Source organism: Belonocnema kinseyi, chromosome 8 (genome assembly GCF_010883055.1).
Source record: "Belonocnema kinseyi isolate 2016_QV_RU_SX_M_011 chromosome 8, B_treatae_v1, whole genome shotgun sequence".
Lineage (NCBI taxonomy): Eukaryota > Metazoa > Arthropoda > Insecta > Hymenoptera > Cynipidae > Belonocnema > Belonocnema kinseyi.
The window spans coordinates 59,719,568-59,745,143 of NC_046664.1; the positions used below are offsets into that span (position 1 = coordinate 59,719,568).

General features: G+C 33.6%; 1 protein-coding gene across 2 annotated transcripts in view; it reads right to left on the reverse strand.

Moving 5' to 3' along the window:
• Nucleotides 1-12,030: 12,030 nt before the first annotated feature.
• LOC117178071 (POU domain, class 2, transcription factor 2-like) overlaps nucleotides 12,031-25,576 on the reverse strand; it is a 254,301-nt gene continuing 240,755 nt past the window's right edge. Inside the window, exons 5-10 of one of the 2 annotated variants that reach the window (XM_033369298.1) lie at nucleotides 17,834-17,970; nucleotides 16,175-16,513; nucleotides 14,264-14,326; nucleotides 13,723-14,042; nucleotides 13,350-13,646; nucleotides 12,031-13,259 (exon numbers count right to left, since the gene is read on the reverse strand). In XM_033369298.1, the coding sequence (XP_033225189.1) occupies nucleotides 13,010-13,259; nucleotides 13,350-13,646; nucleotides 13,723-14,042; nucleotides 14,264-14,326; nucleotides 16,175-16,513; nucleotides 17,834-17,970 (1,406 nt within the window). In that variant the 3' untranslated portion in view covers nucleotides 12,031-13,009. The remainder of the gene's footprint in view (nucleotides 13,260-13,349; nucleotides 13,647-13,722; nucleotides 14,043-14,263; nucleotides 14,327-16,174; nucleotides 16,514-17,833; nucleotides 17,971-25,576) is intronic. The other variant, XM_033369299.1, reaches the window with a different exon arrangement.

Below are 25,576 nucleotides of genomic sequence, written 5' to 3' on the forward strand. Positions count from 1 at the left end.
CGCATACTTTGAATAAAATATTTGTTATCATTCTCTTGAAATAAATGTGTTTTTTTCTTGAAAAAATACCGGTTTCATATGTATACACCTGGTATATCGGATAACTTTTGAAAGAATAGTCGGATTGATTGTGGTTTGACACACAGATTTTTTTATTTTAAGAATTGCATGTAAAAATTGTACTATTTTTATTTTTATAACAAATATTTTTCTTCAATTAAGTATTTGCAATAAAAGTGCTTCGATGAGATTTTTTAAAAATCTTTCGAGGGATAAAATTAGTATTTATAGGTCGACAAAGGTTTGTTTTCTTTACGAAATTTGGCTTTCGTCTAAATTTTTCCAGTTGTTTTTACTATATTACAATTTACATTTGCATCTCGGGCGAAGAAATCCATTCTATTTTTTGACAAATATTCTTTGTAAATCAATATTTTTCACAGAAAATTACCCTGAGTGACAGAACGAAATCGGAAACAATAAGAGTTAATGTATACAGGAACAAGCTTTCTGAACAAAAATGACCTTGAGTGAACCTTTAATATATATTTGTTAATTTTTACAAAAATCAGGCGTTTTTTTCTTACAAAAAAAAATTTTGTGGGGGGGGGCAAATTATCAAAAAATAAATAAAACTTGAAGTTGTATGATTTTAATTTGTAACTAAATAATTTGAGAGTTTTCAATCTAAAATTATCGAACACTTTCCATTCAAAAATTCAGATGAAATATTTAAATAGCTTTAAATTTGAAATTATTCAATATATTCTGAAGACTACAAATTTAAAATATCTAAATTATTAAGGCTTTACATATTTTAAAAATTGCTGTTCTGGAGACTAAATAACACTTATTCTTTTATTAAGAAATCACAACAAAAATTCTTTAAAAAAAAGTTTTTAAAAGAGTTTCAAAGACCTTAAAAAATGTCAGAGGTTTTAATAGTTCAATATATGTGATAGAATCTCTTTAAATATGAAATTAGTCTATACTTTTTCATGTTTGAGCTACAATTATTCCATTTTAGAGTTATAAATTACAGTCGTGAAAAACGAATAAAATGTTTTAATTAATTTATATATAAAACAAAAAACCTTTGTATAATTCACTCTAAATGCAGCTGAAAAAATTTAATTTGAAATTCGTTGAATTCAAGGTATAGTTTAAAAAGAAAACTGAAAGCAAAGGATCGACTTTCAAAAGAAGCGAAATAAAGTGACTCGCTGGATTGCAAATGAAAATGGAAAATGGTTGTGAACCAGTTGCAGTTGAGAAATTTAAAAAATAATAAAAATTGTTGCTTAAAAGTATTTATTTTCAATCATCCGGAAGGATGTTATAGTCTTATTTTTTGTGAAAATCGCGATATTTTTAGAAATTTATTTGATTCGAAAATAAGTGACTTAAAGCAGGGGTGGGGGCGTTTTTTTACTGCCGACCGTTGTTCCTTTCTTCGAACAGTGGCCAGGTGCCATCCAAGGACCAAGCATTCAGGACCAGGGGCCGAAGAATGGCACCAGCGGTCGGCAGTAAAACAAAAAAGGGCCCCCTCCCTGCTATCTGTCACTTGTTTTCCAACAAAAAAAAATGTTTAAAAATATCGCATTTTTCACAAAAAATAACACGAACACATCCTTCCGGGTGATTGAAAATAAATACAGAGCCTATCCATTACAGTTTGCAGTTTGAATCGCTTTAATATCTGTATTAGAACTGAAGATAATATAGTTGCACATTTTTGTACTTTTAAGCAACAATTTTTATTATTTTTATTATTTTTTAAATTTCTCAACTGCAACTGGTTCACAACGGTTTTCCTCATATTCATGAATTTTTTCACATTTTTCCCATCGCCCCTTGTGTAAGAAATAATGCTCTAAACTTTACTGTTCTTAAATGTTCCCGAAAATCCTTACTTTTTTTTTACATTTTTCAGTCTACTAAGCACAACATTTTTTTTACATAAACGTCTTCAAGCTCATTTACGTGGAACACTTTCAGATTATATATGACTGTTTTTTTGTTGCGCTAGCATTTTTTTGACTGAGTTGTTAAACTTCAAAGCCTATAGTTTTCTGGCCGATAGTAGGCATGCCATCGCGGTGCTGATGCAATAAGGGGGGATGTCCGCCATCTTTTGATGTCACGCGACAAACACGGCAGCGCCCACATGCTTATATTTTAATGCACATTTTGTCGGCGAAAATGCTCGTGCGCATAATCAAGTGGCACATCGTAAGATGGCGGCTCTCCCCACTCATGGAATTCTCCCCCCTCCCGTGGATTCAATCCCGCTCGCCAAGTTACGATGGCATGCCTAGTCCTGTGTTTCCTATATCCATGTATTTTTCATATCAATATGGAACGAGAAAACAGTGGCGTACAGGGGGGGGGGGGTACCCAAGAGGTTGGATGGGTGGGGTGTGGGTTTGAGTGAGATGGACTGGAAAATGTCTATTTTACTGAAAATACTATTAAGCAATTCATAATTTTAAGTAAAAATGAAGAAAAAGCGTTTTTTTCATAAGAAAATAGCCCGTCGATACCACGGTGGCAACGTTTATGTATTAATACATTTTTACAATTAGAACCAAAATTAATTTAAAGAGAATTTTTTTGTAGTTTCAACTCGATATTCCATTTTATATGAATTTCGGATACTTATATTACCGACCTCGCTTTTTAGCTTACTCAATTTTCTAATAAAAAAAATATTCAGTGAACTGAACAAATGAGGTCGGTAATATAGACATTTGAGCGTGTCACAGCTAAAAGCTAAAAGCATGTGACACTTATCCGATTCCTACCTTACCGATATTTTTTTGAATCATACTATTTCCACACGAAATGAGATATTGAATGTAAAATTTTTTGGAAATAAAAAGTACTACGGAACGTTTATGTACTAATACATTTTTTTAAATACAAAAAAAAACTTCAAAATTTTCTTTTTGTGTTGTAAAAATGTATTAGTACTTGACCATTTCTTATTCGCTTTTCTTTATTTTATTTAATTATTAGTTCAATATCTCATTTCCTGTCGGATTGGTATGATCCTAAAGAAATGTCGGTAGAGTAGGAAAGTGTCACATACCCTTAAAAAAATTGTCTAGACAGTTGCTTTCATCTTCCGTACCAGTTCTCAAAGTTATAGTTCAGCATAAAGTATTTATTTTTCTGGAGAAAATACCGGGGCAACTGATATATCTCATGTGGTAAGTAAATAATACTATGGTAAGTAACAATTACTTTTACCTATCATATGAGTCATATCACATCCCCTCGTTTCTTCTCGACAATAATAAATATTTCTCACTGGAACATTGGGGAATAATAATAAACGTAAAAATAAACGTCCGGGAACAACTGTTTTTGTTAAAACCAAATGTTTGAAAAACCAATAAGAGGATACTGACGTGGCCCGTTTGGTAAATATTAGTTACGTACCTTATGAGCCATATTAGTTTCCTCCGTTTTTTGTCACAAAAACAAATATTTTTCGATAAAACTTTGAGAAATGGTAACGAATGTGAAAAACAACTTTTGCAGATAATTATTTTTGTTTTATATTTTTTAAAATGTGATGTCGGTAAAGAGGGATTTCATTTGTTTTCATTTGGGCTGTAGAAGTTGTTGATAATAAAAAATATTATTCTTTTTTAAGTATACAAAGTTACTCACGCTTTATAAAACATTATTTACAATGATAGTCACAAAACAAACGGGAACAAAAAATCGAGTCAGTAAGGACTCTTCAGGCATTGAAGGATCTACTTTATCGATTTTATATGGTAAGACAGAGTGAAATCCTGTGGAAATGATACGAGATAGGTAAGTTAGGATTGACAGTTTATTACCATGTTTGAATTTTATATTATGCAATTTTTTAATGTATGCAGATTGAAAATTCAGAACTCAGCATTGTTGAGTTGGCGAAAAACTGTTAATGAAAAGCCAAAAAAATCATTACACCAATTCTCGAAATTCAGTTATTATTTTCGGATGGAAACCGCTGGAACCGCCAGATGTAGGCAGTAGAAATGCATTTTCATTATCAAATAATATAAAGTACAACCATGTGAAAATTCGAATTTTGTATAATAATTTGTAATATTTTAGACTGAAAGCACTTACAATAGCCCTAATATAAACTGAAATTCATTTATAAGATCTATCTACCTTTAATTCAAGTGTTGATTTTTTTGGGACACCTTAAAGTATCTTTAATAATTAATTAATATAAATAAATAATGAAAATCGATTTTTTGTAAATATTAAAAAAATTGGTAAAAAAATTGACCCATGTGGGGTTTGAACCCACGTCCTCCGCTTATTGTAACACAGTGCGGTGCTCTTACCAACTGAGCTAATGGGTCTCAGTTGACGATGTTTGTACGGATAGTTCCATATTGGTTGAGGATACATAATTATTAATGGAAATTATAATTTTTCCTTTCCAACATCAAGTCCATGTATTAATGGAATAAATTTATTTTTGGAAATTGTTAATTTATTGTGAGTGTTATGCTTTTTTTTTAGTATACAGAAAGCATTTCACATGAAATCAATATTCCCATTTTTCACTTAGATAAATATAATTTATAACAATTAAATTAAATACACTATGTTTAATATAAATGAACTCAAAATGTTGAAAGGAAACTTGCAATTTGAAATAAAATTTTAATTTAAAAACCAGATAATCACAATTTTTATCAAAAATGGGTTTATTACCTACACATTATTACATGCACATGGTAACAAACGGATTTTTCGAAATATCATTTTTAATCAAATAATGTTGAAAAAGATTATTTTAAATAAAATTATATGAGTTGTAATTTTATGAAGTATCTAATCGGGCTCACCGAAAATATTTGTGCTATCTACGTTCACCGAATTTCGATGAACCTAGAGGGCAAACAGGATTTTAACGTGTAGTGGTAATTTTTTTCAATCTTTTATCATAAATATTTTTGAAATTATTATTAGCTGATGAAAAAATATATTTGATTATTATCTACGGAATTTTAGCAAAAGAATGTCAGTCACGATCTTCAATTTCAAAACCAGTTTTATTCTTGTTCGGCGTCCTTATATCTCGTGAGCAAGTTTTTATATTGGCCATGGGTACGTGTACCGAAATTTTGGTACGGATAGGTCGCTTTTTTTGGAAAAATTAAAAATTCGATTTTCCATCGATAGACAAAGCCGAATTTGAAAATATATGAAATCCTAAAGTAAAAATTCTTGATCGATTATCTAGGAATTCTCTTAATTTCTTCAATCTTTTCTTTACGCGTTTTCTGAAACATAATTTCTCGGAAGCATGTTTTTTTGTATTGAAATGAAAATTTCATTTTTAATTTCAATCTGCAACCGAGATCACTACAATTTTAGGTTAGTGTCACCTTGACTTTTCACTCCCACTCGGTTGAAATATTTCAATTATTAAATAAAGTTTTTAATTTAAAAAAATAAAATTTTCTAAATTTTATTATCAAAAAATCTTGAGTTAATTGAGTATTAATGTTTAAAATGTATTATTTTTTATGTATATGAATAAGACGATGAAAAGTATGAACTGAAGTTTTACTTTTAAATAGTGATTTCGATTTTACAGCATGTTTTTATTCTTTCTTGAAAAATTGCCACTTTGTTGGTGAGCTGTTTAATTAAGAACTCTATAATAATAAGAAAATAAATGGAAATTCGTGTAGGGAAAATATATTAGTAGACGATATTTGTATGTTATCTATGACGCAGTTTATTATACAATTACGATATAATACTAATTATATAATGTTAAATAATATTGGTGTACCTAATTGTTAACATTAACTCTTTGCGATTGATATGGTTTTGTTTATACATCTCGCCTTCCTTAAAAATCCTATCACTCACATCTCATAGTCCTTGCGAAATATTTATGGAAAATGTCCAAAACTCATATTTACCTTATCCTTATTAAAATTCTGCGCAAAAAGCGTAGAAAACCATCTTTTACCTTTTTACCCCTAAAATCGCATATCAGCGATTTTTCTTTTTCTAATTTGTTAACATCGTAATTCTTAGTAGAAAATATTTAAACATTTCTATGTAGGAAGTTTTGCATTCTTTGTCGTATGACTGTAGGAACTAGCATATCGTGCTCTTTTATTTCGTTTGGAAATTTCATTTTCCGAACCACCTCCGTCTTTGGATTCCAAATACGTAAATCCACTTACACGCGCATCGCGTCTTCTAATATGAATTACATCGATCTTTATAAGTTCGCTAAAGCTAAACCGCTCAAAAGACATAATTTTATTATTCATTTCACTCAAGGTATAATCGACTCTTGGCGAAACTTATTTTTCTTTTTTTCTCATAACGATTCTTTTCATTATTTCTAAATTCATACACCTGATTACATTGTCAAATGTTTAACTTTACTACTCGATTATTTGATATTTACAATTTGGGCATGGCAGGACGGTGGAAGAGTATAAAAAAACATTTAAATCACAAAAAACAACCAGGAAACGTAATCAATATTTACAATCCAATAATCACATCGATTATGTACCTAAATTAGTAAATTTAATCAAATTCGTTCTAACAATTGAGTTGCCGGCTCGAATAAGGGCATATAAAATTACTTCGCCGGGACTGATAAAACCCCTGAAGACTTTAACAAAAAATTTCAAATTTTAATTTTTAAATACTATGTCTAGATGTAGAATTCCATTGCGCATCTTTTTTCCTGCAGGCAAAAAGTTGTAGCAATGTAGTTCGAAATTTCCTTCGACTTATAGAGCAAAATTAATGAAAAAATTTGTTAACAATAATTGTAAATTTTTTTCTGATGCGTGGCGCTTATCGGACTTCTCTAACTTCCTGCGAATCGTTAATCGAGCGAATTTGATGCAACAAAGAACGTCTAGCGAAAAAGTTGTTAACAACAGTACAAAGCAGTTTTCTGGAAAATTTTATCCCAATCGAATTGGTATGCAAAAACTTATCTACGTCTCAACTCGATATCGGCTAGGCGACAAAAATAAAAAAATAATCAAATAAGCAGATAATATCAAAGTATTATGCATAAATAAATAATAGTGCATAATGTAAAATAATGTATGCATTTAATTTTATGTACAATAAATATAGTTCTATTTTTGAGGCAAACTGTACAAAAGTATAACAAAACATCTAATAGTTGAGATTGAACGGATTCTTAATTCCGCGAATTTTTCAATGCTTCCAATTCGTGGAATTGAAAAAAGTTGAAGATCGAGAAAGTACATTTTTTCATTTCGTTTTCAATAGAGCGTTCATATTTTTTGAAAAAATACAGTAGAATTTCGCTTATCCGAGCTCGCTTTATCCGAGTTCGCGATTATCCGAGGTTAAAAGAAAAATATTTGAACCGTCTTATCTGTGCTATAGTGCAATAGTAGTCCATGTTATTCGAGCCTTATGCATTATTCATGCATATGAACTTTTCTTAACGAACCAGAGCAGATGTTCCTAAACATCTGCTCTGATTGATTAAAATTATAAATACTCTCTACGTTAAGAACTGTGTGGATCGCTCTTAAATAAAGATACATCTTGGCATATGTAATATAAACTATTTATGAGACTTTTCAAATCATGTAATTGTACAAATTGAATATTCATTTAAGTATACTTTCAGTTTCTTATACTGAGACTTCCTTTCTATTTAAAATTCCGTTTTAGCCGAGTTTCTCGAGTAGCCAAGTTTGGGCCGGTCCACATAATAGTTCGGATGATCGACGTTCTACTGTATTAATAGTGCTTGACATAATATTAAATGAATAAATTAGTTTATATTATGCACTATTATTGAGTTACGCATAATACTTTCATACTACCTGATTACTTGATTAGTTTTTGTTTTTGGCGCCGGGGATATGTATTATAAATCGGATCCGACACTCTCGCTACAGCCCGCGCGCGAGTCGCCTAGTCGCTATCGACTTGAGACGTTAATATTTTTTTGAATATCCATTCGATTGGGTTAACATTTTCCAGAAAACTTCATTGTACTGTTGTTAATAACTTTATCACTGGAAGTTTTTTGTTGCTCAAAATTCGCTTGATAAACGAAACGCTGGAAGTTAGTGAAGCCCGATAAGCGCAGCGCATCAGAAAACAATTAACAACAATTTTTTTTCAATAAATTTTTTTATTCCTTTTGCTCTATTATTTGAATAACATTTCGAACTACATTCCCTGACTGACTGAGCACAAGCGGAAGTGAAAAAGGAATAAAAATTGATTTTTTCAGAACAGCCAGCTTTTTGGCTTCAATTAGAAAGCTAAAAAAGCTACAAGTTTTTGCCTGGGAAAAAATATGCGCAATGAAATTCTCCATCTGGAAATAGTCTTTAGAAATTAAAATTGGAAAATTTTTTTGAAAGCTTCCAGGGGCCTTCCCACTTTCGGCGAAATAAGTTTATGCGCCCTTATTCGATGCGGAAGTTTAATTTTACACGACTCAACAAAACTTCGCTACTAAATAACAAAAAATCTCTAAACATAACAATGAAAGGAGTGAGAAAAAATAAAAAAAAGGGAAAGGAAGGAAAGGACAAAAATAAAAGACTAAGCAAAATTAATGATCCAACTGAAATCTCCGTGGCATTTTATTTTCAAATAATAAAAGTTAAAATATAATGAAATAATATTAATAATAATATAATATAATAATTGCTATGATAATGTGTCTATGCACGCCGTGTATTACACGAAGAACAAAAGATGAAAGAGGGACGCGAGGGTGATTTCTCGATTCTACACATTTTTTCAATATCTACAAAACTTGGCTCAATCAAGCAAAATTATCCGTTGGACGTGTCCGTTTTCGGATTTCAAATGATTGCCAAAATCGGTAACGTCGTCGATAATTTAAGTGCTCCAAAGTCCCTCTCCATATTTTTGTACGTACTTTGATTTTTTTATCGATTTTCAAAACACGCACAAATCGCACCGAAATGGGTGCTTCGTTTAGGAACTTTATGATTTTTAAATACGGGTTTTACTACAGCTTGGTCCACGTCTCTGGAATTCGATGCTGAAAGAAGAACCGTCCAATACAACAATAGACCGCGAATAATACGCCTCTAATAATTGTACACGCGTCAAGTTGTTTATATAGTTAGAAAAATCTCACAAAAATGTACATTATCGATGACAATGATAATCATCGATATATGCATCGTTATCCTCGATGCGAGTCAATCGACGGAAAAGTCGATTCCCTATCTTTCCTACTATTTACATTCCACTTCCTCACTCTGGTATATTTATATATATGCATTTTTATTTATTTATACGTACATACGATTCGCGTGCTTATCACTATATGATATATTCGCTATGTATAGATATTTATAAATACATTTATGTCCTGCTCAGTGTACTCTTGCATGATCATAGCCTTCTTCAGACTAGATGTATGAACAATTTCTAGGAAATTTTTCACATCAGGAATGATGAACACATTATTTTTCATTCGCAAACAAAAATCAAGAAGAATCGTTTCGTAATTCTCGTCTGTACAAGTCAAATTTGGTTTATTTTTTAGTTTGATAATCATGGCGAATGAAAAACATTGTAATAATTTTTTTCAACTTTTGCAATGCACACTATGATCACCGATCGCACTATATTTTGCAGGAAACACTCTTCCTTTACACTGGAAAAAATATTTACAATTTTATGACACAGATATGTAAGATTTCGTGAGAGGCGTACTAAATTTATTTACACAGTCGTGTCGAAAAAGAGTTCGTTGCTAGCCTCTGAATATACACAACCCTGCCTATCACTCTGGCCTAAACAAAATGAATTTCTCTTTCCATAATTAAAACTACTATTTTTCAGTGTTTTTCTCCAACTTATCAACTCTTTCGTCCCCATTCATAACTTATCAGACAAAATTATTCATCAAACAAAAAAAACTCTGGAAACAAAAGAGTTAATCCAAAACTCAGAATAATAGTTCTTCGAAATTGTCACAAAGTCTTTATGTCTGCAGACCCAGAAAAAATTCTTATTAAATTAAAAAAACAACGTTCTTTTGATTTAAAATACGAATATTTTTATATTTAAAGAGTATTTATTTGTTTAATTTAAAAAAAAAATCGAGTGATTTAAAAAATTTACTAGCAACAATGCAATAACTAATTTATTGAGAGTTAATAATTTTAGATAAAAAAATTACTTATTTGAATCAAAGAAAGATTTTTTTATTCCACATTATTAAAGCGTCACGCGATTGCGCAGAACAAAAGTTTGAACTACAACGGGAATGGTGGTATACCATTTCGCCACCTGGTGTCGAAAACTTGAACTAGAGAGAGTAGGTAACATTTTGAAGTCGTATTAAAATTTTTTCTTAAGAGTGTTTTTACAATTGTTTTTTGAAGTATAAAACAATGATTCAATACTAAAAAAAATCTTTATCAAAAGCAAGTAGTTTTAGATAGAATTTCCATATTATACAGTGAAAAAACACCTTTTTGTCAAATAGATTGTTTTTTTAAATAATTATTTTACTGTTTTGTGTAAGTTTCAATGCATTGTAAGCTTAAATAAACTTTAATTAATCTATCGAGCGACGAATTTTATCCAGGTTATGCAACAAATACGAAAAATAGACGATTAGAATTTAAATGCGAATACTAACCTATCTTTTAGATCAAATTTTTAAATAGTAAATATTGCATGTATGAATTGATAAAAATTTACTTTGATTTAATTTTTGCTTTAAAATAAGTCTTTATAGTCGTTCAAAAATTGAAATAAATAGAACAATAATTTTTTTTGTAGGAAAATATTTCTGTAGAAAAATGTGTTTTTTCACTATATAATATGTAAATTCCATCTAAAACTCTTTGTTTCTGCTAAAGACTTATTTTTGTTATCCGATAAATACTTTAAACTCCACAAAAAATTGTTAAAACACTTTTATGCACAAATTAAAATGCATCTTTAAAATCGTACCTATTCTTTCTACTTCGGATTTTTGTCACCAGGTGGGGTATCACAGTTTAAACACTACCAATAAGTTGACGCGTCTTTCGGATAGAAATTTTTTACGCGGAAATGCGTTGTCAAATTTTTTTGAAAACGTGGAGGAGTATGGCTCTTGGTAATCATTTAAATTGTGAAAATGTGTGAAAAAGAAGTGTGCGACATCCTTGCATCGTGGAGATTTGCAGAAAGCATAAAAACTTTTTTTTAGCGTGAGTATATTTACTTTTATACTGCACAACCTAACCCCACTTTTATGTAAATTTTTATTACTTCTGTGCACAATTTTTTTCACAATTTATCTTTTTACCTTAAACTTTTGCGAGAAATTTTAAATTAGGAAAGAAAACATTTTATTTACAGGCAACCAATATTAATATAAACTTTCCCCCTTATGTATACAAATAGCCCGGTAAGCAGCCTTGCATTAAAAGGCATTAAAAATGTTCAATCCCTAAGAATGCCTTTTCTGTCCTTCGCTGTTTTAATTCTCAGCAGGCGGCGAAAGTAATCAGATTTCAATCCCTTTCTAAGCCAAGCAGAGCTGCCAGACGTAACCTCTACTAAATTAAAAAATCAATTTTCATTAGAAGCATTAGATCGCGCTCCAAAACCATGAAATTTGAAAAATATAGCAGGATTGTATAGCAGAATATATCTCTTTATCGTAAAATTTCGCTTTGTTCAAATATTATTAATTACAAAAATATAAAATCATGATAAAAAAGTAAAAAAAAATTTTCACCAGTTTCACGGGAGGACAAAATTGGGATCCAGAAGTTTTCAATATTTCACGCGTTACCATTGGATGCGTGCAATTTTTTAATACTTTTTAATGCAAGCCTTCTTACCGGGAGAATAAATTGAATTATTTGGTTTATGAGGAGGCCAATTTATTTATAATTCAATATTGGATTCAAAGGAAATGTATTTTAATTTTTCAACTAACTTATTCTATTTTCTCAACCGAAACGCTTATTTCATTCAAAGAAATATAAAGGGAAAATTAAAAATTGAAATTAACGAAATATTCCTTTAAATAAAATTTGAAAAAAAAATTGTTTTAATGAAACAAATGTGTCTTTGACCTTATAGCAATATTAGAATGTCTTTAATTCCACAAAACTTTTTTCTGGGTCTGGAAATTTCTTACGTTATTGGGTACACTTAATAATATTAAATTGCGTGTTACTTTTGCTAGGATTATTTGGGGAGTAGTACGTAATACTGATAGGTAATTTTGACCGTAATACCTTACAGATGAAACATCAAACAAATCCAAAAGAGTTCCAACATTCCTGTATCATTCCTCTTTCCTACCGCCAGATGCTGTAGTTAAAAAGTCGTCTTCATACAACGATAAGCGATTGTCCTATAAAAACTCTGTGACATGGTATGATACTTGGTCGTCTCTTCTCGAGACAAAGCCGAGAAGAAGGAATAAAAAGCGGAACATCGTCGTTGCCAAAGTTCGACGACATCGTTCTACAGAAGACGATCTTCTTTGGACCTTTTAAAAATTCTCCCTTCGACAGAAATGACATTTACAACAATAAAACTTTACTACCTATGTACATAGTTCTTCACACTCTTGCCAAAATCCGGTCAAAACTCGTGAAAACAACAGAATTACGTCACAAAACTTAAAAACTCGGAAATCTGCAACTTCAATGTTTTACACTTTTTTCACTGACCAATCCCTCGGCTGATTTTGGTACTTACTTTCGCCAGGAGAGAATGTTCCTCTCTCTAAATTCACTGAATCGAATGCCTAATTTTCCTACCAGTGAGAACAGAAAAAGTTGACTCAGTGTTAGAATATTCTCAACGCCAATCACACCCTACACTTTTTCCGGAACCAGGATTAGTGGTAGAACTCTGGGAGATTGCACAATCGTCGCTGATGATGGTGATGCTGATGATGGTGATGATAAAGAGCGTCCCCTTGTTGGGTCGCTGGCTTGTGTCACTCGTGAGACTTTCCGGTTAGAGGATGGTAGTTGCCACCAGCAGAAGCCACCAAAGCCAGGGGCATAGGTGAACCAAGGGACCCTGGATGGGGATGCGAGTGACCCATTCCGGAAGAATGCGTCGTCAGGGCTAGTGGACTCCCGGACATACTACTTGCTAGGGATGCAAATACAGATGGAGATGGCGATGTCATCGTCGGACTACCCATTGTCGACGGTGGATTGATCCTCTTCTCCTTCTGCCGCCTGCAAGACAAACAAATTGTTAGGAAATTCTAAAACAGTTTATTAAGTCCTCATCTCCTAAAACAGATTCTGAAATCATCACCAACTGACCTATTGCAAAACCAGACTCTGACAACTTCCTTCTCCATTGCAAGACTATCAGCCAACATGGTGATTTCCTCAGAAGTTGGTTTTGGATTTTGACCAAAGGCCTTCTCTAATGCTAACCGAACACTTGTTTCTATCGAAGTTCTCTTCTTCCGCCGTCTTCCAATTGCTTCAGGCGTCGTCATCGGATTCGATAAGGAGTTTGGGTTGTTCAGGGAATTATCCGCATCTTCCAACCACTTCTGGAGAAGAGGCTTTAGTTTGCACATGTTTTTAAAGGAAAGGTTTAAGGCCTCGAACCTGGAAGACAAATTTATTGTCAGAAAACTTTTTTTTATGAAAATAAAATTTAGGGAAAAAGAAAATTTAAACCCACCTCGATATTGTCGTCTGCGAGAAGTCATTTCCATAGAGTTTTCCCATCGCAAGACCGACATCGCCTTGGGTGAATCCCAATTTAATTCTCCGCTGCTTAAACGTTTTAGCAAACTGTTCGAGTTCTTCCAGGTCTGTTGTTTCCTCAGGCGAAGGTTCCAGTCTCGTAGGGGGTGGCTTTACAGCTGGCGGTGTTCCTGGAGGTGGTGGCGACCTCTGTTGAGCTAAACTCCTCCCTACAAGTCCACCTCCACCCTGAAGAGCCTGTTGCTTCTGTAGTGCCTGCAGCTGCTGTGCCGCTTGTGCAACCGCCTGTTGTACCTGCGAAGAAATACATCATTAGAGGGATGATCCTCATTTTTTTCAAATCACTTTTAGGGTATTAGAGCATATGCAGGAAATGAAATCTGGTATCTCAGGCTGGGTGAACTAATCTAAGAAACACAAATGCACCTTTTTTCATGCTCGTGTTTATTCTACTTAGGGAGGGAATTGCATATAGTTTAAAAAGCAATCTAAAGGCCCTGTAGGGAAATTTGTACCTGCATGGACTGTGAGCGCGGATGACTTGGTCTCTGGGGGTAGCCACCGCTCTGCAACAGCCCCTGCAAGAATTCAACATTTAATAAACAAATTCCAACATTTTGTAGCATGTAATTTTTGGAATTGGGAGATTGTGTAGGAAATAGTGGATGTAAGATCAAAAATACAGATCACTTCGAAACTGATAATTCTAATTGAAACATTCTCATGTGCCACAATTCTAGCAGGTGAGCAGGGATTAGCTAGGCAAGAGGTCTGATCGATTCTCTTCACCCTTTCTTAAACATGCGTTCGAATACGAGAGTGAGTTGGGGTTCTGACTCCTGCAGGCACCCTTTTCGTAAAGGGTTTCTGATCTTGGTCAGGTCGCGTGTCACCGTACCAACATACTTTATGCTTATTTATGTAGACGCTCCATTCAAGTGCTTTACATTTAGCCACGCGCAGGGTTCGGCGACAGGTTATTGCGTGAATAATAAGGTCCCTTGCATATGCCTTAGCCGAAAAAAGGGTTGTCGTCTTCCAATGGTCGCGTGTTTGCTAATGGCAAGGTCCTTATTGTGTCGACACGCTTTCACAGGTAAATCGAATGCCGATTCATTTCACACATTTGCCTTTTCATCAAATTATCACGAGATACAGTGATTAATTTATCTGAAGTAATCCATTCTTGAGAAGAGGCGCCTCTTCGGGAAAATTTTATTTTCAGGGTGTTAGTTACAATTTGTAATTTATATTTAAGATAAAAAAATTATCGGTAGGTATCAAAATACATGTTTACTATTATTTAAGATGAAATTCCTAATCGAATGATGCAAGACTTATCGATAAAGATCCACCCACAAAAGATCGGCCGTGTAAAAAGAAATTCTAAACCGGAAGACGCCCCGTAGTAGAGAATATTATCGAACTTCCTGAAACAGGTTGAGCGCGTGTTGATGAAAAGGGTTGAAATCTTGAGGAGGTCGTGTGTCTCTTCGAAAATTCAAGACAGGCGGCACAAGCGAGAATCTTGAGGAAGAAAGAAATATATGAAAAAAACTCTTCACCCTAGCCACGTGTTAGGTAACAAAGGGAGCCCGCGGCAAGGTGCCATAGGTTTCCCTTAACGAATCGCATCGGAATACCATACCTTTGAAAAGATGCGCAGGGCCCCAGGGCGAAGGAGGGCTCCCATTAAATCTGCTAGACGCAAAGTCGTTTTGTTACTTCTTCCCCTATTGCATTTGCCTTTGCTCTGTCCATACATGCGCGCCATTCATCGCTTCGTAAATGTAACCAAACCTATTCAATCCACGGATCTCCGCATTATGCCAGCGTGCCTGTCGATAGGATATATGTATCGGGTGTACACAATCGGGCGTTTTTTCAGAAGAATATGATTTTCTTAGGCAAAAAGAGGATCCTCTCAATGAATCATTCCAAGAAGAGTGCGATAATAAAATCTCTGATGGATGTACAAATTATCATTTTTCAAATGAAGACCTTTGGATGCATTTCAAAGGCGCAAATGAAGTTAAATCGTTTTTGGATATAGAAAAGGTATATTTTTCTCCGTGTTATCAAGGGTTCTTTAAGAAAAGCTTTAAGAAGAAACTGATGGGGCGGATTTCAGGTGGCATTCGTTGGTAGATTCATAGTATATTCAGAATTGTTTCGTTCAAGCTAAAGATGTCCCTGAAAGTGAACTCAACACTTCTTCAAAGGGGAATAATCTGATATCAAAAGGACGATCAGATACGTTGTTCTGAGCGAAAAACACTGTTGAAGATGCATCTTCAAGCGAAAATCTCATTTCTTAAAGTAGCTGAGCGGGAAGAATGGATCCAAAGTCCGCCCTCGAGAACTTCCGCTTGGGAGATTTCAAGTCTAGGAAAGATGGTAAGAGTTTGAGGGAGGCCATTACGAACCTGATTCTGAAGGAAGAATTGCGCCTGTGCAGGAAGTTGTCCCGCAGCCGCTGCCGGATTTGCTTGTTGGAACATTGCGAACTGCTGAAGTTGCTGTTGCAGAGATTGTTGTTGCTGTTGGAGAGTCGAAGCCAACGCTTGGATTTCCTGGGGACTCAAGGCACCCAGAGATCCATGCATGAGGAGTTGCTGGCCAACGAGTTGGGCCGCTAAAGCTGCTTGCGAATTTCCGGTGTTGCCTGCATGACTTCCAGTCAGCTGACTACTCACCCCAGAACTGGGTGAGGATGCGCTACCACTGGTACCGCTGCTGCTGTTCCTATGAGAAACATCCGTAACCTGCAACATTTTTGTATTCATTTATTATTTAGGCATTTCTATTAAGTATTTGTATAATATTATTTGAGAACATTTTTTAGAGTGACTCTTTAACTTTTAGTGGATGAGGATTCGCATCGCGTGGAAAGGCTCGGAAATCGGAAGACCCTCCCTAATATCGTAAAGTAAACGCTGCCGAAGAAAGCAGTGTTTACACTCGGCCAGTTCAGGATATTGGTCACTCCTGGTCCATCGTATAAGCTTTTGTGTTTTATAAAACCTTTTGAGCCACCCCTAACTAACTAGTCGCTTTTATTTATTTCCCAAATATTGAACTCGTGCACTTTTTATGCCACTCGAGGGCGAAGGCAAGAAGTTGAAATAGGATGTGCCGGACTTTTCGATCTGGATGGATGTTTCTTTAGGAGGACTGGTAGCGAGTCCTCATCTTGTTTGAACCATGTTTGTATCCCGTGGGGATTTGCGAAATGTGGAGATTGAAAAAATAATTAAAAAATTCATGTCGCAGACGAATGTTTAATACAATCACATTGAAAGTAACTATAGGGTGTATTTTTGTAGGTTTAATTAATGTGGCCATTTAAATGCTAATGAAAGAGAAACAATAGAGATAAAAAGAAAACTCAACCATTTAACTATGCGCCAAAACCTCAAGCCATGCTAATCAGCCCTTAGAAAAGGATCGTCATCACTTGTTGGACACTAATTAGTTACTAGGGTTTATAACTCTGAAACACCTGTAGCGGAAATCTTCAAACAATGAGTGATCTAGAAGATAAACTTCTATTGCTGAGGAGCTTTAAAAAAATCAGTATCACTATTTTTCTATACATTTCTACAGACAATTAATTCTTCGGAAATAACCTTATACTTTAATATTTCTCTGCTGGTTATTATTCCATCATTTCTTTCTTTTTATTGAATAAAGTGAGACTGCAAGTTTTCCGTTCATTTTAAGAAGTCAATTATCTCCAAACTAGCAATTTGTGAACTTGAAGCACCTGCAGCTTGCATGGTTGCTTGACATGTTTAGGATTAACCCTAGAGTGGCTCGCACGAACGTTTCTCTCCGCGAGAATTAATTATCCCATTCGTGATAAATTTTGCATGCGCGGAAGTTAATCATTTTATACGTATTTTGCCTTCGCACGAACTGCGCGTATATAAACTTTAAATTGAAGTTCGAGTAAAAAATAATTTAATAATTACAGAAGGGTCAAGGACGAGGTTCAATAGTTTAAAAAACTTATTTAGGAGTTTGCTTTACATTAAAAAAATTTTTTCATCATATGAATAATTGTAAGTTATATTTTTACTAACCAGATTGAGGGCCCCCCTATCAGAGTCCATGGAATCATGATCCAAATGCGGTTCGTGTCCATCCTGAACATCACTAGCGATGCTCCTGTCATCACCACTAAGCTCAGGACCATCAACATCCCCATGCAAATCGGCATCTGTAACAAAGAAAAAGAATAATTTTAACATTTCGCAGGGAAAAAACTGTTTTTTTTTTTACTAGCAGTTATTCCTAAATCAAAAAGTTTTTCTTATCACATAAGGTACTAGTTTCTTCAGAAGTTTTATGAGTAATTTTTATCTACTTTCTTAGTAAATTTAATTATCTTGGAGAGAAAGCGAAAGTTGCAAAAGCGATTTTGTGTCTAAATCATTGTAAAACATTTGTACATATGCTTGGTTTTGAAAAACAGGGTTTATAAAATATTATCACTCAACTACATAGAAATCTTGTTAGACATAGTTTAGTATGTATTATTTTCTATTGAGTACGGCTAGAACTTTTTTCAGAGTCAATTATGTGTTTAAAAGAATAAAAAATTACACATGAATGGTATGCAAACTAAGTGAAATGTACGAATCCTTATTCGGTTAGAATATTTGGAGTATAATTTCTTCACGTAATTCAAAAATAAGCGGAAAAAAATTTGGCGCTGCCTCTGTGAATTAAGTTTTCGAGATATTCGTTAATCATAAACAGCTGGCCGAGTAGCAAAGGAAATTTAATAGTGGATACTTTTAAAAGTTCAGATATTTTAATTTTATCTCAAAAACTAAAACCTTCACAATCGATCAATTCAAATAGTCGCTTTAGTACTTTCAAATTCAAACCACAGAAGACTAAAGAAATTTTAATATAAAAATGTTTGATATTGTGAACAATTTTAAATAAAAGTGAAACTTGTTAATGCAATTAATAAACGTTTTTAAATTCCAAGTGATCGGAAATGAACGATCTAAATTTTTACGCGGATCAAACTTAAATATTAGAGATTATTAAAATGTGAAATCAACCAGTTCTTAAATATTTTTAAGCGTTTTTAAATTTAAATTTTTGGATTGATAAATTGTTAAGAAACTGGAAATTTAAAAACTGTTTAGGATTATTAAATAAAGCCAATAATTTGAAAAATATATAAAACAAAAATAAATCCTACAGTCATTGTTGTTTTGCGCTCTATATTTCCGATGGTGGTGATGATGATGATATCGGGTAGGGGTGGTAGTAGGGGTGCTCGTAGCATGAAGTCTCATATCAGTAAAAATCATTCTGGGGTCTTCCAAAAATACCATTTTCGAGTCACTACACACCGATCTCTCACTATTCACCCTCACATTGATACTTGTTAAATCCAGCATGAAAATCCGAAATCGTCTTTTCCTCTCCAAGAGAAAAAAACTCTGATCACTTTCACAAAATATCTAATCTAATTTCTCTCACTCACTAGAAGTCACTGTCAGTTCTTCAAACTTCGAAACATTTTTTAACTTTTCACTAAACCAAGTCCCCAGTGTTTCGAATCACGATGAAAACTGATCTTAAAAAATAGTTAATAACTTCTAATAAATGAATACTTGATTAGTAAAATTTATTGAAAAATATTCAATCAATGAATATTCATGATGATTTAAATTTGATTACCCCTACCGCGGCGGTAAGTAAAGGAATGAAAATGTCCGGAGCACTTGCCGCTCTCTTTGAATCCTGACGGAGAGGCCGACACGGAGTGAATGTCAGAGTGATGCAACGCTTCAGCGGCCCTAAGGGCAAACTACCCCCACCAACGCAGGAAGGAAGAGGCCAGCTATTGGCCGCTCTCCGTCGGGCCGCTGCCTCCATTGGATGGGGGAGAAAACCCTTTGCTCTTTGGTGCGGCCCCCCTACCTTGCAAATCAACCCTTCGGGCATCCATCATCGTATCTTATGACGGCCTCCCTCGCCACCCCTTTTATTATAAAGACCCCTTTCTCACTCCCTCTCTCTCACTCTCTCCTGATTTTTGAAAGTTTAATGTGACCTTCGGTCTGCGATTCCATACATAATAGTCATTGGAACCGATTTATCGATTGAGAAAACGAGCTTATGGTTTACGCTTACGGATCGTTTTGTTGGTTGCATGTGTTCGCCAAAACTGCACGTGTAAAGCAGTCGCGCATAACGGTTTTTAATTCTAATTATTTCGATACACCGCGACCAAAGACCCTTTTTGCAGCTGGATTTACGACGCGCGTTTTATCTGAAAGGGTAAGGAAATGTATTTTGATTCTTTGGGAGGGGGAGAGACTTTTTGGGGGTGAAATTTCGATTATTTTTTAAATAACAAATTTCAGTACTAATAGCCAATGGTTTTTTTCGTAAGGATATAAAAGGAAGACATGATAATAACATCACTAACCAAACTTTTTGAGCAATAATTTTCCGCACAATTGTGGCAAAGCAAATTGGATCAAAGTTTGCAAATTTGGCTCTTGATATTTTGGGCAAAATTCATCAATATTGGTGTGGAATAATTCCCAACATTTGGAAAACTTTTACTAAATATTATTGTTGGGAAAATATCCCAATAATAATGCGGAATATTCCCTGAAATTAGGAAAAATTTCCCGAATTATTGTGGAGAAATTTCCAAATATTGGTGTGGAATATTTCCTATAATTGAGGAAACTTCTACCCATTATTTCCGGCAGAATTCCTCTATAAACGAGTGGAATATTTGCTTCACGTAAAGGAACTTTTTCTAAATATTTACGGAAAAATGTCTTATTTTTGGCATGGAATATTCCATACAAGTTGGAAACTGTCTCCGAAATATGTTAGGCCTCAGGGATTTCTCAAAAAATGGGAAAACCCGCTATATTTTAGGAAGATTCCTAACAAATATTTTGGAATACTTGCTGAATTTAAGGGAATTTTCTGAATATTTTCGTGAAAAATTCCCACTTTTTTATTATTTTCGCCGTGAACCTGGATAAGGTTCTTTTGGCTTTTCCGTTAAAACAAAACCAGAAAATTTAACAAAAGAAATATTTTCAGCTCCATGAAATATAGCAAATTATGGCCGCATGATTCTTTAATTGTAAGTAAATTTTGCACGTTAATTTCTTTTATTCCAGTGCATTTTTTTTTAATTTTAGAAGGTCAAATGGCACATATTTAAGAGGCCCGGATAAGTCCTCAATGTATTTTCGTGATTTTGTAACAAAAAGTAGTTTAAAATTGACGAGTTGAAAAACTGGATAAAACTATTTATGTCTTCTAACATCCGACTTAGAAAAAAATGTTTATTAATGTCTTCAAATCTTTAATGTAAAGTTCTTAAGTCATCTTGAGTTCATGCTTCTATAATTTTATAGCAAAAATTTATATTTGAAAACCTATCGTAGAAAATTAGTTTTTATTTACCTGTAAAATTTCACTCATGTTCTGATAGTTTAAAGTGTTGAATTTGAATAAAGCATTTAATATTTAATCCTAAATATTTTTTTGCGAAAACTTAATGATTTATATTTATCGCCAATCGGAATATATTTAGCTTTGATCATTTAAATATATAGACAATTTGAAACAAATCTTGAAGCTTTACAATTAAAAGTGTCTAATTGAAAAGCATCTAAGTTTAGAAATTATTATTAAACAATCCTGAAATCGGTTAAGAGTTTAATTTTTATTATACGGAAATTTCTTTTAAATTTGGAACTCTTTAATTAAAATATGTGATTAAATAAAAAATTATTTGTAGCAGAAAATGAGATTGCAAATTTAAAAAATTTCATTTATATATAAGTGAAATCATGATTTCTAAGTCTTCAATATTAAGAAAGAATAAAAAAATGAATATAATATACAATGACAGAAACCGAATAATTCGAATAAAAAGTCAAAAGGATTTACACCTATTAAAATAGTTCAAGATTATTCCAATAAATGTAATGTATTATAATTTAGAAATATATAATTTTCATAATCATAATGATTGGAAACAGCTTTGTAAAAAGTTTAAATTACATCTTAAACATTTAAGATATAAAATAGGCACGGAGTATTACTGAATTTTCCACACCGTTTAAAATATGAAAACTTTCAACTGAAAGACGAATCAACAGCAAATGAAAATTGCTTTTCGACTATAATTTAACTAAAATAAATATTTATTTTACAGCAATCTTTTGAAATCTGCAGTTTAAATATGAGCACTATACTAATTTGGCATTCACTTTCCAAATCCCATTCCTAAAGTCCTAAAATGCAGGAAGAAAAAAAAACAAAAAAAAAACATTGCACTGTGGGAAAGTTGCAACTAAGTAGGGTCAGTGATCCGAAAAAAGTCGCTTAGCATTTTCGTATGACCATCCGAAGTTTCCCATCCTTGGGACATTCTGGGTAGAAAAAAGCTGGAATATCGTCGGCAGGTAGAGAACGAAACGACTACCGACGATGAGGGCTAGAAAAGAAAAAAATTTGAAAATCCGGCAGATCTCAGGATTCCGAGGCCAACGCCCCTGTCAGATTCTCCTTGATCTCCCCAAATCTTTTTTACCTGACGCAGATTCCCCTGAAAACCGTAAAAAAAAACTGCGGGTTCAGGTAGTCCCGACATTCGAAAGAATCGAAAGAGCCCGCCATATTGGCGGATACGCGATAAAATTTCAGTTGCGCTCCCCACTCCTTATCAAAGAGAAGATCCATCCCCACGAAAAATCAACGCAGGTACCAGGATTCCCCTGTTTGTCAAATTTGCATCTAAATTATGCTCTCCCCTCGTAATTTCTTTTTCACTTTCTATCCATCTTTTACCTTTTTTTTTACCTTTTTCCTTTTTTGCTAAAATTACGTCTCCGTGAGAAGTCATTTCGGTTTGGAAGGGAAGAGCAACTTTTTGGGGTGAATTCTGTCTTTCAGGATTCCCTGTTTTCTACCCTTTTTCTATCGAATATATAGATTCGTCGTAGCAGGTTCTGATATTTCCCAGGCGCACCCTTTTCACCAGATAAGGTGCAGGACCGTTATTTTTTAACGTCAAAGAAACTTTTTTTCAAAGAGTAAGGAGAAATACGTAAAAGGAGATAGAAAGCCAATCCTCTTGGAGAAGGGGTAAGGAAAAAAAGTTAGGCACTATATTTTTAAATCGTCAACGGATTTTTCGCGCCACCTTGGGAGAACATGAGAAAAAAAGTGGAACAAGGTAACTTCCAACGGTCTTCTTGTAACGTACTCTTTCGATTTTTAAGCTTCTAGACTCACACCAAGAAATTCTAGCGAGATCAGGGTTTGAGGTGTGAATGTGTTCGAAGCCAAGAAACCAGACAATGGAACTCATTTATCAGAAGAGAAAAAATCGAATATAGAAATAAAATGAATTTTCGTAATGAGAAAGCTCTCATCTTAGTGTTGCTGTTGTCCAAATTGAATTTGGAAAACCTTGAATCAGGTCAACATTGTACAAAACATTGTACAAATACAACAAAGATGCTGACGCAATCTGGCCCAATTGTGAAATGAACTTTATATCAAAATCCCTGAAAGGAGCTTGAAATCTGAAAAGAAGGAAAAATTTCCCAGGGTCCCATATCGGTGGATCTGTATCGAGATTTAGAATTTTATATTCTAAAGATCTGGATCAGTAGCGTGGTAAATCATCAGGCCTATCTTCGCTTTATGATGTGATGCAAGGGGAGCATCATATAGGGCACCCACGCTTATGCAAGGCAGGCGAAATGGGTATGGTACTACCTACATGCGAACATAATAGGGGTCCATCATGAGATTCGGGGATATTGAAAAAGGGCCCGTTTAACGTTTGCAAGAGTGACACGGTAAGCGTCTATCCATCACCCACGCATTCACTCACGAATCGTTGCCTGGTCCATTCTGCCATGGACGGAGGCAGCTGGTTCCAATGATGGTTGCGTTACATTTTGGGTGTCGCTTTTGCCTTCTCGACCCCTCGAGGAACTTCGGACCTGGTCCGTGGGACATCGAGGGGTCATGACTCCATGTTCGTCAGGTGATAAAAAACACAATACCACCTGAGAAGTTGACTTTCAAGGACCTGCTCGGAAAGGTCTTTTTTGCAAGGATGGTGTACTATTCAGCAATGGGAAGAAAATCTCTATTATACATTTTCCTTCCTGGGTCCATTTCAGTGTAATGATTGGGATGAATGGTTCCACGTATATGTTGCTTTTAAGATATCAGATCAGGGGCCATCCATAAATTAGGTATAAGCTTTTTTAGGAAGAAGATTTGAGAGAATTTTACGATCTGTTACATGTGTGTGTGGGGGGGGGGTAAAGTCGATGCTATTATGTAATATTTTTGATCAATTATCCTCATGGGAAATACATTTATCCAAAATTATGGAATATAACGTTCCAGTTTCTAACTGTCTGTCGTTACGGAAACTTCATATCGGTTAATGAGGTTAGTACTTTTTTTAACACTGTTTAGAAACTATCCATAAAATAAAGTTTTTTTCACAATTCTTGAAATTGCTACTACCCGCAAAATTGTTGAATACTTATAAGTTTATCAGGTTAAGCTGAGACGTTTGAAAAGATTCCAGAGGATTTATGAAGATTTTCAAAACGTCCAAATATTTCTAAAGATTTTAAAGGATTTTTAACAAGTTTTACAGAATTCTATAAGATTTTAAAGTATTTAATTAATATTAAGGAATTCTAAAGAATTTTAAAGACCCTTGACCGTAATAAGGTATTTTAGTGCATTTTTAGGGATTTCAAGGGATTTCATAGAACTTCAAAAATTCCGTGGGGTTTTAAAGAATTGAAGATATTTTCAAATATTTCCAGGAAATTTCTAAAGATTAAACAATTTTAATTCAGTTTTAGAGGATTGACAAATTCTTGAAGGAATTTTAAAAATTTTTATTGATTTGAAGTGATTAACAAAAAATTGCATGCTGTTTTAAAGAATTTCGGCTGATTTTGGAAGGATTTGATCAAACCTATAAGGTTTTAGGATATTTTATAAGATTTCAAGGATTTCATTGATTTAAAAGGATTTTTAAGTCCCTCAATCTTAATAAGGCATTTTAATGAGTTTCTCGAGAGCTCAAGGTATTTCATAGAACTTCAAATATTCCAAAGGATTTCAAAGAATTTCAAACTATGCTATTTTAGAGAATTTTGGAAGAGTTTGAAAGGATTTTGTAAAACCTGTGAAGTTCATTTACAGCGTTTCCAGAGATTATATGAAATTTTAATGAAATTTCAATGAATTGGTTCCCAAGAATTGAGGGATTCCAGAAATTTAAAAAGATTTTAAATATGTTTGAAGGTATATTCAAAATTTTTAATATTTTAAGATATTTAAAAATTCCAAAGAATGTCAGTTGATTTCAAGAAGTTTTCAGGAGCTTTAAAAAATTTCAAGAGAATTCGAAAAATGTCAAGCAATTTGTTCACGATAATTGAGGGATTACAAAAGATTTCAAAGATTCGAAGAGATTTTAAAATATTTGAAGGTAGTTCCAAAGATTCCGAGGAATTTTAATGGACATTGATAAAATTTAAAGGATATTTAAGATTTTAGGTTATTTAGACATGACTTTAGAAATTACTTGAAGCAATTATAAAAAAATTCAAGCTGTTTTAGAGAATTTCGGCAGATTTTAGAAGGATTTTATAGAATCTATGAGATTTTAGAATATTTTAAAAGATTCCAAGGGATTTCATCGGATCTTATAATATTTCCGTGGTTTTCAGTGATCTTAAGGGATTTTAAAGAATTTCACTGGACTTCAA